Genomic DNA, 18,481 nt, shown 5'->3' with positions numbered 1-18,481 from the left:
TCCAAACACTTCTTGAACTCTGGCAGGCTTAGTGCCATCACTGCTTCCCTGGAGAGAATGTTCCATTGCCCAGTCACCTTCTTGATGAAGAACCTTTTTCTAATATCCAATGTGAACCTTCCCTGATACAGCTTTATTCTGTTCCCTCAGGTCCTATCACTGGTCACCAGAAAGATTTTGAATGGCTAGTATAAAAGAATGGTTGGGTGTTGAGCCACTTCCCACCAAATGTTTTCATTCCAGTACTTTTGTTAAATGGACTGAAAAACAAACTATTGATTAAAATATAAATCTCTTAGGTGGAAGTAAGTGGAAGTAAATCAAGTGATTCATTACCTGAATTGCTCCAACAAGTTCTGTAGACCTACTTTTGTTTGAAGCAAATTTATCTTAGTGATATTGTGGACAGAATTTTGTAGTATATAAAAATACAAAATAAATTGATAGAAGCAGCAATTAAGATTACAAAAGGAATGCCAACAGTGCAATCTCCTTATTGTTTGTTTGTTTGTTTTTTTTTAAAAAAAAAACAACAAACAAACAAACAAAGAACTCCTGAAGTTCAAAAAGGTCGAGTGTAAGGTCCTGCACCTGGGTCAGGGCAATCCCCAGTATTAGTACAGTCTGTATAATGAACTGATTGAGAAGTAGCACTGTAGATACTGGTAGATTAAACATTGGACATCAGCTGGCAATGTATGCTTGCAGCCCAGAAAGCCAGTTACCTCCTGGGCAGTATCAAAAGAAGCAAGGCTTGCAGGTTGAGGGAACTGATTCCCTTGTGAGACCTCACCTGAAGCATTGTACCCAACTCTACTACCCCAGTATAAGATAGACATGGACCTGTTAGAGCAGGTTCAAAGGAAAGACACAAAATTATCAGAAGCCTGGAGAACTTCTATGAAAAGATGCTGAGAGAGTTGGGATTGTTCAGCCTGGAGAAGTGAAGGCTCAAGGCAGACCTTATTGTGACCTTAGAATACATAATGAGGGCTTATGAGAAAGATAGAGGGACTTTTTACCAGGTTCTAAAGTGACAGGACTAGAGGCAACGGTTTTAAAACTGAAATAGGGTAGGTTTAGATTAGATATAACATAGGGAAATTTTTCACAATGAGGGTGGTGAGATACAGAAACAGGTTGCCCAGAGGAATCGTAGGTTCCCTATCCCAGGAAGTGCTTGAAATCAGACTGGAGGAGGCTCCTTTAGATAAGGAGAACCTTATCTAAGGAAAGAGGTCTTTGTCCATGGCCAGGCAGTAGGACTAAATGACCTTTATAGGTTCCTTCCAACCAAAACCATTCTGTTTTGAAAGGCAGTAAATGATGATTATTTTATGCTACTTAGATCTCCTGAAGCATGATTATACAAGCAGTCTCTAGACCCATTTTATCTTCATGAAGGATTTTTGGTTGAAGTAGAGTTTGAAAATCTAGTGTATGTTTATTCTGGGCTCTTTCTTATAAAACAGAAAGCCTAAATAATAAAATAAAATAAAATAAATAGAATGTATTACATGGGTAGTGTAATGTTCAGATTTGCTGTAATTTGATCATTATGTGGTTTTCTGTATTTTCCATGATATCCAATAAAACAAGATAAAAAATGCAGTAAAGTGTAAGATTGACTTAATTTTGATTGCCAGGACTGGTGATAAAGATCATACTTACTGCTTTGTTCCATGTCAAAAAACTGAATCTCACTGTTGTAGCTCATATTTCCCAGTCATCTGAAGGAGAATTTTGACTAAACAGGAATAGGAAGACAGCTTTTAAGTTTTTATGTCAAAACAAGTAAAGGTCCTGCTGATTTCCTATTTTAGGATTTCAGCCATGCATTGGAATTGGAAGTGTTTAAAAACTTGCCAGATCAAGCTGTTTCTGCAGAAAAAGCAAAAAATGCAGCCTTTAACCACTTTAAAAATTGGTCTTTCCTCAGCGGAACTCTTGTTTATATAAGACCCAGTTTTCATCATGAGACATTACTGCTTCATTTTAGCTTAAAGTAAGCTGCTTTTATAATATGAATTGGTAACTGCTTGCATTACTTCCTGTCAAAATAAGGTCTTTTGGAGTACCTTGTTGTCAGAAAATAAATAAAATGTTCCTTTTCATTCATTTTTTAGACATCGAGATAGCAAGATGATCCTGTTTTCCTATTATTTTGTGAAAAACAAAACAAACATATAATTCTCATATCAGTAAATTTCAAATGCTCTTGGAATGCAGTGAATGTTGTTCTCCATGCAGTTCATTGTAAATTTTTTTGATGACCCCAGATACATGCTGATGTTGTAAAACCAGTAGTGTGCACCACTGAGCCACCAACCTATAGAAGGAAAGTACAATAGTGAGGCAAATAAAAGATGGAAAATTATCTATTGAGTAGATAATATCTTATTTCTGTTGTGATTTGGGCAAGTATTAGTTCTAATCTCTATTTTTAAGACTATTTTAATTAACATTTTCCATTTTGTTCCTGCCTTTAATACAGTACAATACCTGATATCAATATTTTTTCTTCTTTCCCACAAGGCAAGAGTATTTTGTTTCATCTCTCAAATATCTGGGCTAACATTTATCCCAAAGTACTTCAAAGAGAGCCATACAAGAGTAGAAGTCAATATATTTCATGCAGTCGTGAAGCAGGAAAAGACATCAGTCTTATCTTCCCCATCTAAAGACAAAATCAGTAAAACCAGTCCCATGAGATAATTATGTTTGTTCTCCTCCACCACCAAGACATTGTTCATTTCCATCTTAGTGTCCATGGATATATGCTTAGATTTGTAACTATTAAGGTATCTCCTAGGGAAGTTAAGCCTGTAGCAGCAATTTTCAAATAACATTATACCTGGTTTGCAACAAGTCTTTTTTCGTGGAGGAATTGTATCTGAGAACACTAATAGGTAGTTGGTTTTATGAATGTAGAAGTTTGTGTTTTTTTGTTTTTTTTTTAGATTACCAAGAATGATTTCTATTCTATTGCAGTGTTATCTAAGCTAGGGTATGAAGTTGAGCCATTAAAATAAATATCAGTATTTAGGACATACCTTGTATTTATTATGAAGGAAATCATTCTGTGTGAATGAAAAACGTGCTTGTGTTCTACTCAATTAGTTAATTAGATCCCAGTGGTGATATAATACATGGATTCTTTGAAAAGTGTAGTCCAGGTGGCATGTGATCTGAGAACAGAGTTGAGCTATGTGCATGTATCTGAGCTTGGGTACAGTCCACCAGACATTGAGATCTACATGAATCTTGCAGGAGATGGGTTTGAAAATAGCAGAGATGCCATATTTGTAGTTACATCAGGGAAAAACAAACAAACAACAACAACAGAAGAGCACCTGTCCTTGTGCATTGGAAGGGAAAAGAAAAAGATGCTATAGTTAAAGGTGGGATACACCTCAGGACCCACTGCAGTTAATTTAAAACAAATGCAAACCTTGCAACCTGAAAGCTTGGGTTGCAAATGTGATAGTTCCCAACTGTAACTGGAAGGCCCAAATATGTTTAAATCATTTGAATTCCATGACCAGAAGTTGGGAAAAGTGTCTCAAAACAGTTCTTCTAAAAAGTATACTGTTGTTCACTCTAAGGTCCGCAGCAATGAGAGAAAAGCACTGAAACAACAAAGCCTAAAAAGAGGTGATTATACTGTAGTCTTATTCTTCCCTTTGTACTTGAGGTAACTCTGCCTGTGTGCCATTAGGGATAGTCTGCCTTGCTCTTGTTTTTGCTTTGTCAGTGCCTTCACTACTGTATTTCCTCTATTTTTTATTTTTTTTTTTTCCTTCTTCTTCTCTAACCTGTCATCCTAGCCAGGTAATATCCTCATAAGAAAAAATAAAATAAAAATTGTGCAAGCTGTGTTGTAGCTTAAAGATAGTCTGTTCACAGCTAATTTCTCAGCTGCTACCTGAATATCTTTTGGGCATTTTCTCATGTAGCATACTGCATTATCTGTCTGTTTCTTTCCTGAAGAACCAATTTATAAACAATACCAATATAATAACATGTCCAGACAGCCTTTTATGCTTTACATGGCCTATATGTATGCCTAGGTCAAATAACCATAGCATTATTACAGATAAATCTCATGTGTGCTCCAGGAAATATTCCTCTGGCACATGGTAGAAGAGAATTGTTATATTGAATTGGTATCGTTTGTACAATAGAGGTGCTAGAAGCTACTTTGTAAAGACTTCAATCCCATTCAAATAGGCATTGACCCAGTATCAGTGTATGAAGTAAAATCTAACTGAGGGTTAAGGAATGATATACAGAGAGACTGAAAAATCTCAATGCTCTTTAGAACTAGTTCCAGTTAATAAGCAGACAGCTGGTGATAAAATATTTTTAGAGGAGATGGTCTGGCTGAGGATCAGATTTCCAGAGGAGACAAAACACATCAGGAGTCCAATCATAAGTAGAAAATGCTGGCCAAGTCTTAAGAGATCTGGTCAAACTTTTCCAACATAATATGAAATACATGTACAGAGAATATTCTGTGAAATCCACCAGAGTCTTCATTAATGCTATCCTGTTTTACCTGGAGGGCTTGTGTGCCCTGGGACTACTAGAAATAAGCATCCTTTTGCCTCAAAATTTAGCACTAGCAAAGCATACTTTTCTTTACATATACATACATTTTTGTTGTTGTTCTGTTTTAAGTTAGAAATTTAAAGTAGATCAGGTTAAATCCATGCCAGAGAATTCCTTTGTCACAAATTACCATTGCTGTGGCATTACAATTTGAATTTCCTCTTATAAAGTCTAGTCTAGTATTTTATTCTTATATCAGATCTCAGAAACAGATAGTGCCTAAGATGTTTAATGTTGTACTTTGACTATATGCTTATTCATCATTATACCATGAAACTGAATACATTTTACCTTAGGCTTCATTTCTTATAATTTCTTTGCTAGAATTTTTTAAGTAATTGGAAGATAGGCAAAATAAATCTTGGCACTGGAAAAGAAATTCTGTTTTCCCTTTGTGGGTATTTTATTATATGAATTATCATTTGTTTAATTATTTTATAATATTTATATAACATAGGAAATATCATGAGTCAAATACCATGAGAAAATAGAATGATTCTTCTAACATGGAAATTAGCATGAGTCAAAACTATAGATTTGTAAACTATGTTTGCAAGTTTGAATTAAGATTAGAAGCTGGATATAGACTTTCAGCTGTTTCATGATTGGTATGTCAAAGTGAAGTTGTGGAAAAAAAGCCAACCTTGAACTCTGGGTAAAATTTATATTTGATCCATGTATGAACGTTACAGGATAATGTATCTCTTTGTGGGATGGAATGTGGAAAAATAAACTGGTAAGATTCAGACTTAGAAAAAAGTCAGAAAGACATCAAAATTACAAGATAACTCAGTCTACCTGAGTTTAAGGTATATTTGTAGTCCTAAGCATCAAAATTGTTTTGAATTGTCCAAATTGCACTTTATAAGCAGATTGGTAATGTATGTATTTTTCTTGTCAGCAAGAAAATCGATATAGTGTTATCCAAATCATGCATTCATTGCTTGGCCTTCCCAGTGACAGCATTACTGTCAACCTTGCCTATAGAACTTCATTTAACATTTTATTCAATGTAGGAAAGATCAGGAAGTGAATCGTGTCTCTGTAATGGAAATCTCGAAGGAAAAAGCATTATCATATTTGAAATAATAAACCACAATACATTAGATCATTTCCAGGTTTTAAATGCACCTTTGCCCCGAGTGACTCATATTGGAATTGTCTGAATTGTGTAAAGAATGTATCTGTGCAGGTTCCACCAAAATTAATGGGCATTAGATTGTATACCTAATAGACTGAAACAATGTATCTATTACATATACAGTTAATATACTTGCTTTCCCATGTGCCATCCTTAACTTACAGTTGAAGCAAGACGTAAAAATAAAAATATAACAAGGTGTTCTCTTTACACAACAGTGTATTTATTAACTATTCTGAAGAGTTTGTCTAAGCTACGACAGCAATCTTAAAGCAGAAAAAAATGTTTAAAAATGCTGTTTGTGAGAATGGAGAAAGCATATGGTTGAAAAATAAAACATGAGTCTTCTAGTCCCCATAGCTAAGGAATTGTTTTCTGAAATTATCTCTGCTTTACCTCTCTGTTATAGTAACAGTATATTTTTTACAAGCCTTGACACCCAAGCCTCACAATTTATGCAAGGTGATGTACAACATTAAATATTTATTATTATCCTATATTAAAATATTAGCCTTATATTAATATTATATTTAATATAACATATGTAATATTATGTTATTATATATATTAATATATTAAAGTAAAAATAATAGTGATAATATAATCCTCTTCCAAGTCCTTACTATGACTAGAAACAGCAAAGGATGTAGCAAGGAGATGGGCAAATAAAGAGTTATGAGTGAGCAAATTATACTCTTCATCCATTGATAGATATAGCAAAATTCATATTCCCAAACTGACTAGAACTCAGTGTAGACCACTCCCCTTGATTTAGGCTGTTGTCAGGTTAGGAGCAGCTGCTTTCCAATTTGAAGGTTCACCTAATATCAAAGCTGAGCATGTGTCCCAGAGAGCAATAACTGTGTGCTAAAGTAGTGTAGGTGAAGAAGTGATACTTCTGATGCCCTGAAACTGAGACTCACCATATTGAAATGCCTCTGTGGACAGTCCTCAAATTCTATCAAATATTAGTAGTAAATTGTTGAATCCAATCATACATTTCCAGCTTAGTTATTTGGATCATACTCTTTTTGATGTGTTAACAGTGAATTGTGGCTCTAGGCTTGGAGCTTATTTTATAGTTAGTCCTTGAAGAGCGGTGGATAATCTTCCAGTACATTCAGACATACCTCTACAATTCCTTGACTTTGCTGGGTTTACATTAAAGTTACTAAGTGCAGGTTTTACATCAGTGTTGGTAACCTTGGATTTAATATTTACAAAAAAGGAATTTTGGAAATGCTTTGAACAAGAAGATGACAGGCTTCCTGCCAAGAAGGGTAATTCTACTTACATAGGGTAATTCTAGTGACAGTTAAGGAAAAAAAAAAATAAAATATATATATATATAATGAAAGAATGAGCTGTTTAAGTGTAAATGGAGAAAGCACATGATGGAATCATGCAAATGTAGTACTTTCACTCATCAAACAGCAAAGGATGAACTTTCACTTCCCTGTCTCTGTTCTGTTTTCTGTAAAGCCTCAAACTAATTGAGATTGATTGATTTAATCAGTTACTGGAAAGAACAAATTAAAAAAATAGGAGGCAGGTTTTTGAAGTTCCCATCTTCTTTTCCTCAGATAAGTCATTAGCCAATGCTCATGTTGGGAAGAAAATATAAATCCTGTCCTTATAACGTGATTTTTCTGTCAATCCAAATTAATGATTCTCAAGCACTGGGATTAGAATAATTTTGGTAGAAGATAGATGGTCTGATGAGGATATTGTACACTACCTCGCCAAATGGGAGTCAACCCTACCTAGCCAACCCTAGGAGCTTTTTCTTCTCCATCTGACATGTATTAGTGGGAATGGATTATTTATCTTTCTTATAGTAGTCATGACTCCCTGTGATAGTGTAATTTTGCTCCTATGGGGTTTTGCACAATTTCTTGAAATACATGTCAGAGCTAACTTTTAGCATGGTAACTGCTTAATGACCATAACATCCCTGATTAATCCTGTGGTGCCACGAGTGAACTCTGAAGTGAGTCAGGGAAATTTAGGAGTTAGCAGCAGTAGTATTAGCTGAGGGGGAAGACTGTTTTAGAAAATTTCAGTCACTGTTATTAGTCATATAGATATGCTGGCAAAGATTTTCAGTCAAAATGTGCCTTGAGTAAATGCTTGGGTAGACTTATATGTATATATGTATATGTTTTTGTTGTTGTTTTCAGTAATAGTTGCCATATTAAGCAGCATCTTCCAACAACCCCCAGTTACTTGTTTCTGCTCTCTATGCATTGCCCTCCTCATTATGCCAATCCAATGTTTTTTTGTGGCACTTTGTAAACTGTATTCAAGAGCAGAATTTAAAATGATGCTCATTCCTTCTACTTCCTACTGTTGTTATCAGATTGTTTTTAACCTGGATCATTTCCATAATCTGTTATTCTCCTGTCTTCACATTTAGCTGTTCCCATGCTATTGAAGAAGGTGGTAAAGCATTGGTTTGGGTATGAAAGTGAGAGAATGAATATGAGCTGTATAATTTGTCTTAGCTACCAAAATAAATGTGTGTGAAATTTATACCTTTGTCAAGAACTGCATGGCTAGTCATGTTCCTATCTGAAGTCTGCAAAACCATTACACATTTTTCAGTCTTTTTAGCTTCTTTACTAACAAATTGTTGATAGCCCATCTCTCCTCTTTCCTGCTCTCTTAAACATTCTGTTTAAATGATTTTCTTGAGGCTTTTTCAGGGAGTCCATTGTTAAAGATTTATATGTAGTGGATAAGGCACTCAATTGTCATACCTAGGACACTTTTCTCAGGTAAACTGTCACATTCATTTCTAAGGGCATTAAGTTAAACAATTACATGCAAACATCTTGTCCCCCCGAGTTTTACCCTGAGTCAAGATTTTAATTCATTCTTATCTCTTATAAATTATCTTCATAGGGATGAGCAAATGAGAGCATTTAGAACAAAAATGAAAACACTACAAAATGTCCTCAGATTTCTCAGAAGTAGGCCTGGAGATTTTAGGGCTAGTTTTGAGTTTGCAGGAAGTTCCCAGCAGACATATTTATTTTACAGTTAGCTTTGCTCTAAGGAAAGCCAAACTGGAAAGTCACTTTATGGAATACATACCATAAAAATATCTGAGAAAAGGGAATGTGATCTCTAAAGTATAGCAAGGAGATTAATTCCTCTTCAATTCCCTCGGTCTATTTATAAAGAGAGAAGTAACAAGAAACAGTAATAGGGGGCTGGAGTACATGTAGAAGAAAGGTAGTAGAAGAATTCTATTCTGTGGACAAAAATTAATGAAAGAATCATCAACTGTACTGTATAAATTCTTACAGGCAGTTCCAATGACTTAAATCAATAACATTGCAATGCAATTGAATAACTGTGTAATATTTCCTTACCCTTACCCACTTTTTTTTTTTTCTCTTATCTATGAAATGTATTTTGTTGTGAAAAAATACTGGCTTGATTAACACTATGTGAAGTTAATAATGCTATTTCTTCTGCTGCTCTCCAGGGTTTCCTATGCAGATGAATGACTCGGATCACTTGCTATTTCAGCATTCATTTCAAGGATGCATGCAGTTTATTCATGTGGATGATCAGCTGGTGGATTTGCAAGCAGTAGAGCAAGGCAAGCTAGGAAGCTTTGCCAATGTAACCATTGACATGTGTGCAATTATTGACAGGTAAGTTGCAGAGACATCACTGATACTCTGATACACTGATACACCTCCTGCATGTTCCAAAATTATACAGTGTTGTACAAAAGGATTCTCTGACACTGCCAGTGATAGTCTTAGTGCAGTCCCACCATTTTAGCAGTGGGTGTCATGCTTGGAGATAATGGCTTTAGGTTGTGAACATACAGTGGAAGGCATACCTCCAGTATCCACTCTCTCAGGCAGAGGAAGAGGTGAAAAGCTATTGTAAGTGAAATTCAGTGCACAGGTCAATAAAATGGCTGCCTTGAATAGAGAAAGATGTCTGAGATGTCTGTAGAGAAAGACACATGCTTTATCAGTTTCTTATATGTCAGTTACAGCAATCTTTTTGCAACTGGAAGCTGTGCTTTCCAGTTTTAGTGCCTTCTGCTACCACTGAATTCCTCAGAGAACTAAAATAGGTGCACATGCTTGCACAGTTGTGCATTTAATAAAGGCATGAACTTGATTAAAATAATGCTTGGTTTGGTCCGCGTTGTTCCCCCCTCTCTCACTCCCCCCCCCCCCTCCCCCCACCCCTTCCTGAGAAGAGTAATTTAGAAAGAATTCAGCAATTAAGAAATTCTCAGTGTATACAATGGTAGACTTTTTCTTTGGGGCTTACCTATTCAACCTGTGTTGATTTTTACTGCTCCTGATTGTCAGTGTCTTGTTCTTTGGCAGATAAATAAATAAGTAAATTTAAAAATACTAGGAAAGACACAGAAGGAGCAAGTGGCACAGTTCCCAAATAATGGCAGTTTGACTTCTCATTAATATTACATAAGTTTTAAACCAATTGCAAGTCTGCTGGGAGGTTGAAAATGACTTTTTAAAATTCTGCTTTGAAAGAAGCAAAGATTATGAGACCACAGAATCTTAAAACAGTTCAGGTTACAAGAAATATCTGGAGTTCATGTTCTCCAACCTTTGCTAAAAGTGAGGCCAACTTCGAAGCTTCATCAGGTTGCCAAGGGTCGTGTCCAGTCACATTCTAAGTATCTCCAGCTATGAAGATTCCACAAACTGTGACTGGATATTGTCAGAAAATGCCACAACTGTGAAAAATCCCCTATTCCTTCTCCTTTCCTAGAGTTTTCATTGCTGAGCATGATGTCATATGGTATGGAATCTCTCCTTCATCAGTTTGGGTCAGCTGTCCTTGCTGTTTCTCCTCCCAAAATCTCGCCCATCCCCAATGTACTGACACTGGGGAACAGTGTTATAGTGGAATCATAGAATCATTCAGGTTGGAAAAAACCTCCAAGATCATCTGCTCCAATCATCTCTTTATGACTGGTATTACCCACTAAACCATGTCCCTAAGCACCATGTCCAACCTTTCCTTAAACACCCCCAGGAACGGTTGTTCCACCACCTCACCGGGCAACCTGTTCCTAACCACTGTTGCCTAACCACTCTTTCTGAGAAGAAATGTCTCCTAATTTCCAACCTGAACCTCCCGTGGTTCAACTTGAGGCCATTCCCTCTTGTCCTATCACTAGTTATGTGCGAGAAGAGTCTGACTCCCAGCTGCCCACACCTTCCTTTCAGGTAGTTGTAGAGAGCAATAAGGTCTCCCCTGAGCTTCCTCTTCTTCAGACTAAATAACCTTAGTTCCCTCAGCCGCTTCTTATACAACTTGTGATCCAAGCCCTTCACCAGCTTTGTACCCCTTCCCTGGACATGGTCCATGGCCTCAATGTCCTTCTTGTAGTGAGGGGCCCAAAACTGAATACAGCGCTCGAGGTGTGGTCTCACCAGAGCAGAGTATAGGGGGGCAATCAGCTCCCTGGTCCTGCTGGCTATGTTATTCCTGATGCAAGCCAGGATGCTGTTAGCCTTCTTGGCCACCTAGGCACACTGCCAACTCATGTTCAGGTGAGCATCAACCAATACCTCCAGATTCTTTTCCTCTGCACAACTTTCCAGCCACTCTGCCCCAAGTTTGTTGTGTTGCATGGGGTTGTTGTGCCCCGAATGCAGGACCTGGCACTTAGCCATGTTGAACCTCATCCTGTTGGCCTCTGACAATTGATTCAACCTGTCCATGTCCCTCTGCAAGGCCTGTCTATCCTCCAGAAGATCAACACTTCCCCCCACCTTCGTGTTGTCTACAGACTTAATGAGGGTGCACTCTATTCCTTCATCCTAATCATCAATAAAGACATTAAAGACAATAAAGGTAGTCCCTAACACCAACCCCTGGCGAATGCCACTGGTAACCAGTGGCTAAACCACCAAAGCAGGATAAAGAGATGGATGAGAAATCCATCTGGCAGAAATCATGCAATCTCCAGCACTTGTTCTCATAGGGGATTTCAGCTTCCTGGATATATGCTGGAAATACAATGCAGCCCTGAGGAAGCAGTCTAGGAGGTTTTTGGAGTGTGTGGAAGACAGCTTCCTGACTCGGCTGGATAGTGAGCCTACTAAAGGGGGTGCCCTGCTAGACCTGTTCACAAACAGAGGAGGAGAGGATTGGTGGGAGATGTGGTGGTTGGCACTGCCTTGGGCAGAGTGACCATGAAATGGTAGAGTTCTCTATTCTTGGAGAGAAAGCCTTGATGCTACGCAAGCCTTGTTAAACAACAGCGAAAATACTGGTGTATTGCAAACACTGTTTTAGCCACAGCTACAAAACACAGCTCCATACAGGTTGCTAAGAAGAAAATTAACTTTAAAGCTTCATCCCACTGAGATCCAGTAAACAATTTTAGTAATATCAGTGTTAAGGATTGTGCATTGTGGAGTAGCAGTAATTTGTTCTGTCATGTCAGGCCATGTTAGACAGCTGCTTCTCCTGGATAAGTTGAGAGTTGAAGTCATAGCAAAAAGAAGTAAGTGAAGGACTGCTGTCACAGGGAAAAATTTGCTCTGTCTCTTACCAATACTAGTGATGCTAGAAAGGCCCTCTGTTGTTAGAAGTTGTTAGTTTGAATTGATTAGTTTTATTTTGAATATTTTTGGGAAAAAAAAAAAAAGTTGGGAGATATATGGGAGATATATCTGATTAAGTCTCTGCTCTTCCCTATCTGAGCTTATGAGACAGTTTGTATTGATCCCACTTATGCCAGTGTCTGTCAGAAGTAATTCCATTATTTGAACTTAATCAGAATTAGGCTTTTATAATGTATTACAATGTAATTACAATTAATTCATAATGTAAGTTAATTAGAATCAAACCAATACAATGCATTTTTGAAAAATATAACTTAAAGCTTCCTAAATGCCAAGCAATTCACTTTTGAAGTGAACTTCATGTAGAAATTGCTATTTATAAGATACATATTTACTTATATAATACATTTAAATATTTTATATAATACAATGCTACATACTGTATATTATATGAAATACATTACAATGTATTGAACTATTAACGTATTTTATATATTTAACATGTATTTAAATTGGATTTATTTTATATAGCAAAAATTTTTGTGTTTTATTATGCACTGTAATACAACATAATTTTGGATATGTATTTATTAAATAAGAAGAGATATCTTCACTCCTCCTCTCTCTTCTGCCACCTTGGACCCTGATATTGCCCTTTATATATATTAAATACATCATGTATAAAAATACATAATATATATATAATTATATGTAAATAATAAACACATGAATTATAACAAATTTATATAAACCCTATAAAGTAAAAATATGTCTTACATGTATGCTTTCTAGGCACTAACAGATTGTGTTGCAAGCAGAGTAACAATTTTATAATCACTGGAAATTAGAATAGCATACTAGATTTTTCTTTTTAATATTGAGAAGCCATCTAGTTTGTTGTTCTCCCATGATCAAATTTATTTCTTTGTAGTTTGCACTTTAAAATAAACAGTTCTACTAGGAAGTAATAACGTCAGGCTTTTAGATCTGACTGGATTTTCATGGCTGTCTTAGTGAGATCTGCAAATAAGATTTTACAAGCACTTCTGGCACAATATGTCAGTACGTATAACATTTCTATATTTGGCCAAGCACCATGTGTGCTATATATTAGCTTAATTTCATTTCCTTTGAAACAGGAGGATACTTGTGCCCGTGATACTGGGATCCTCTGGCTTTATTTTTTACATGTTTCACTCTGAATCATAAAGGCTTCAGTCTTCATCAACATGGAAATTGCTTTCATAGCCACACTTCAGTGAAGAACCCCACTGGGCAAAAAGATAAGCTGTCACACTGAATTATTCTTACTGCATACTTCAGCCATTTGGTTGGAGGAAAAAATGTGAAGTTGTGAATGATGGCATTTTTCATCATTAGCCAGAATGGATAGCAAGGAGGGAACAATTTTCTCTGTAAGGACATGTTGAAAGGTACTCAGTGTGGTGAGTTCTTGTGTCACATCAGCCTGGAGGTAACTGCTGAATGGTCCCACATTCTGCCAGCTGAATGCCCACACCATTGCAGTTAAGTTCCAGTATTTTAAAGATATTAGAAGAACAGTCATATTAGCATTGCACTTATACTTGGGAAATAGATACAATGAATGTTTCTTTTTATCCTCAGTCTTCCCTTCCTCACCTAGGCATTTTGTTATTGCATCTAGACCCACAAATTGAGATCATATTAACAGGGAACACCAAAGCTAAGGAACATTCTCTTTTTACAGGTAGTCAAAGTGCTTATAATGTCATGACACGCAGGTATATATAGGTAGTAATTACAGGCACTTAAAATACTACCGAGAATAAATAATTGTCCCTCCTTTTGTATCTTAATTAACTATAATTGTATTAGCAATGGAAGTTGTATTGTTGTCACAGTGATCAACATGCTGTACTGCTTGTGAAACCACAGGTCCCTGTACACCTCCTTTACTTATCATTAACAAACTGAGTTGTTGTTACAGTCCAGATGGTACAGTTGTACTTCAGGATTTTAGCACAGGACATTGAACAGGAATTATTATTCACAACTAATTTATCCCAGCAGCCTCAGAGAATACTTAAGCTCGCCTGACTTGGTTGTGGCTAAAATTATGGGGTTTTATCACAGGATCATGATGAGAAGACACTAAAATGGTTTCAAAATATAGTGTCCAATCTGTTGCCATAGATTATGCAGAACATATGCCAACTTTAAAGAAAATATGTCAGTGTACCATACGAAATAACAGAAATGGAAAAACAAGTTCAGTACCAAGAATTTTCATGTAGCTGCTTCCAATGTTGTATGAATGTGTGAACTATGTGATTCACTCTGTATTACAGTGAGATGAATTAGATGCAGATTTTCTCTAAGTTCACATTAAAGAATTAATGTAAGTAACCAGAAATGTGTGGCAGTACATTTCTGGATGATTATTGCTCACCTGCTGTGGTGATACACTATGACAGAATGCCAGCATTCTGCTCGAATCCCTTATGTTTTCTATACTATGTGATTACCAGTCAAAATTAGAAATAATTCCTTTAAGTAACAAAACACAGCAAGCATACTAATGCATAAAAATGGCCTCAATGGAACTGTCGGCAAAACAGGGATTTGTGGGGGAATTGAAAATGATCATTTCAAATAGTCTTAACATTCTTCATTTCTGGTTGTTTACTTGGGCTTTAAGCTTCTGCCCATCCTCAATGTTCTCCCACTCTCTCTGCCAGTTCAGTGATGATGTGCCATCCAAATATCACAGTGTGACAACTGCCATATTATTTAACACAGGTCAGTAGGTATCTGGATGTTACTGGCTCTACAGAAACATACACAAAATAGGAGTGCTTTAATTACCTTTTTTTTTTTTACAGTATATCTTAGTTTTCCTCTTTTTTTTTTTTTTTTTTTTTTTTTTTACTGTATGCAGCACTTTGGTATACTCAACAAACAAAAGGTTGGACCTTCTAGTTGTCCTTAGTCAGACAGGAGTTCCTCAAGAGAGCATAACATGCAGATTTTTAAAATTATCTTTTTGGCTTACAGGCTAGTCATAAGAGTTGGTTTTATCACTTCAAATCAGTCATACTTAGGGATTGTTTTTTTTTTTTTCCCCACAGATTCAGGATTCATCATTATCACAATCAGTCTGAGGATAGGTCAATGGAATACATTTAGGTCTTACTTGCTTAAAGGGGAAAAAGTGTTAATTTAAGAATCTGAAACAGAAGGAAGAATCATTGACCTACAACAGTTGCTAGTTCTAAAATAAGGCAGACAGGTAGACATGATGCATTGCCTGTTGGAGTAAATGTGGAATGTGTATTAACTCTGTGGAATAAGGTGTGAAAAGAGCAATGTTTTCATAATGTTTCCCTGCTTGGGTTGATTTCTCTTGCTTTTTCCTGAGCCTGCCAAACAAGCTGTATGGAATGGTCTTTGAACAAGGACAACCACATCCACTTTAACCTTTGACTGGAGCGTATAGTGATGAAACTGCCATTTGCCAGTGTTTGAAAGAGGAATGAAGGCAAGAAATATACATTTCATGTTAAGTAAGATAATCACAAGAGCTGTGTGAAGAACAATTTCCTCTTCCATAAAGCTTTATGAGATAAAAAAAAAAAAAAAAAAAAAAAAAAAAAAAAAAGTTATTGCAATGAGAAGTAATTCGTGGTCTTTTAAAATTTTCTTGTAAGAAATAAAACACATTGATCAGCACATCCTAGAACAGGTTGAGGACATCTTGGAAGTAAAAGATGCACTTGAAGAACACAGAACAAGGGCATTTGGGGAACTGAAAAGGATATATTTAGGACTAGAGAAGATAAAGAAAGGAAAATTAGAAGTTTTCAGTTTCTTAGAGATGAACAGTAAAGCAAGAAATAATGTATGTGCAGAAAGCCAACATGTGAAGTGGATACAAGTGATCCTCTACGGTTCTATCTACAGATAGGGAACACAAAGAAGGAGAAAGAGAAATAAGATATTTACTTTCTTTTCTGTAGCTCTCTATGAGGACTATAATCACTTTAGAACTAGGACTATAATCCCCTTCAAATTCTGGATGATGGAGCTTAAAATCTCCAAGATGAAATGATGCTGATTAGATAATGGAGGCTCCCACATGAAAAGCAGCAACAAGGGATAGAGTAGGACTGTAGGGACAGAAGGATTCATAGCATGTGAGGTTCCTTGTGTGGAACAGTATGACTAATGACCCAGTCTATTAAATAACTTAACAGTGTAATCAGATGCTCTGTTACCAAATTAGAATAGTTTGAACTGCAAATGGTTTGAACACTTGTTATAATTATGCCTTTATTATGTTTTTATATGCATGCTTTTTTTTTTTTCTTCTTCTTTATGCTCTTTAAATTATATTCCACAAGTCAAAATCAACAATAGCATTCAGATCAGAACCTTTTAAGTAACTGTATGGCTTATACATTATCTTGCAGCTGGATGCCTAAACATTTGGAAGTAGCCAAAATCTTCAGTTGTTCTTTGTTTTGTATTTATCATAGATAAAATCTCCAGGGGGGAGAACAAACAAACAACAACAAAAAACTTTATATTATGAAAAACGTATGCTAATGAAATAATTTTTTAGAGGAAGTAGATTATTTGTCCATTATAAATGCCTGTTCTTACTAAAACAAAAGCTAAGCCTTAGCATTAGGTAAAGGCTTTGTTAACACTTAGGCGTATTACTGAAGAAGAAGGGGAGGCTGTAAAACAGATTTCTGGACAAGCTGATCTAATGCTTACTATTTTTTTGAGTGGTCAAAGGTAGCTCCAGATGGAGATGATAGATGGCAAACCTGATGAGAAAAGACAAATTATAGGCCAAATCTTTGATTAGGTTACACGGAAAAGTGAGCTGTGCAAGACTAAGTGCAAGCTGAGCTCTTTACTTAACCTTCTCCCCCACAGATACTTGATTGCACAAACACCTTTTTTCATGGACCTCTCCCTTAAAAAAAAAATATATATATATATGTATACACACATATTTCTCTATATATATGTATTTTTCTCTCCTTTGCCTTGTGCAGGTCCCATACTTACATGAAAAATGCACGACAATTCTTACAGAGGCTTTTTAGATCCCAGAACATGTATATATGTTAAAAAAAGGAGCTCAATTTAAAAGCTCTTGTTGGTGCAATTCAGACAGAGAATAAAAGATTGATGCTAATCCTGGGCTGAGTCAAGGGAGTCGTAGATGGTTCCTCCACTTGGAAAATCTAGAGTCATTACTTTAGAAGTCCTACCCAGAGCAGGATCATTATGATCTAACAACTCTTTCTGGATCTCTCCAGGTAGTCGTACCCAGAAGGAGACTGAATCATCACTAACACTGATAATCATAATTATCGTTATCATGCCTGGAAGGAGAAGTGCATGATCATGCATTCTCATCCCATGCACATCATAGATATTACAATCCCTGAGCTGCCACACGAGACCGTCCAATTGATTCAGAAGCATTTGAGATTGCCTGCTGATCAAACCCACTTACGCTTCTTCATTCTTAACAATTCCTGTTCAACTTACCCATAGGCACGACTGGGCAAACTTTATTGTCTACCCCTCACAGCTTCAAATCTGACAACCTGCTTCAGTCTGCATGGCTGTAAGTCAATGCATTGCCCAGACACACTCTGGGTGCTCTGCATTGTGGATTTTTATCTGTACAGGAGAGAGAAGTGGTTACTCTCACAGGCACACACTTACATACTTACCTACATTTAGTAATCTGGTAAAATCAGAAGGACAAGGATTTGAAAAGAAGTTTGTCAACAGTGGCAACGTTTTAAAATTTCATTTAAATGATATTAAATCTGTTTTGGCAGAACCTCTGCTTTTTTTTTTTTCTTTTTTTTTTTTTTTTGCCATCTGCTAACACATCACTGGTGTGGGAGCAGTTTAATGAAATGGAATAATCTATAATTTATAAAGGTCATAACCAAAAGCTCTGTGTGGGAATTCATTTCTTGTTTTCTCTTAAATACAGTACTTCACTCAGGGGACTTGCTTGTATGTGCAGCTTGTGTTATATTTATGCTTAATTATTATTTTATTTTTATTTTCCTGTGGGAAAGATGTAAGCACTGAGCAAACATCTACAAAGTTCTCTCTTTAAAGCTCTCTT

The 18,481-nt window shown here is 36.2% G+C and overlaps 1 protein-coding gene across 1 annotated transcript in view; it reads left to right on the top strand.

The window, feature by feature from the left end:
* CNTNAP2 (contactin associated protein 2) overlaps positions 1-18,481 on the top strand; it is a gene marked incomplete at both ends in the record, with an annotated part of 1,134,939 nt that overhangs the window by 678,328 nt on the left and 438,130 nt on the right. The window contains one exon of the mRNA XM_082753539.1: positions 9,246-9,417. Coding sequence (XP_082609665.1) covers positions 9,246-9,417 — 172 coding nt within the window. The remainder of the gene's footprint in view (positions 1-9,245; positions 9,418-18,481) is intronic.

The sequence above is a fragment of the Aythya marila genome (genome assembly GCF_965140915.1).
Source record: "Aythya marila genome assembly, chromosome: 2".
NCBI lineage: Eukaryota > Metazoa > Chordata > Aves > Anseriformes > Anatidae > Aythya > Aythya marila.
This window is presented reverse-complemented; position numbering and strand designations above follow the sequence as displayed.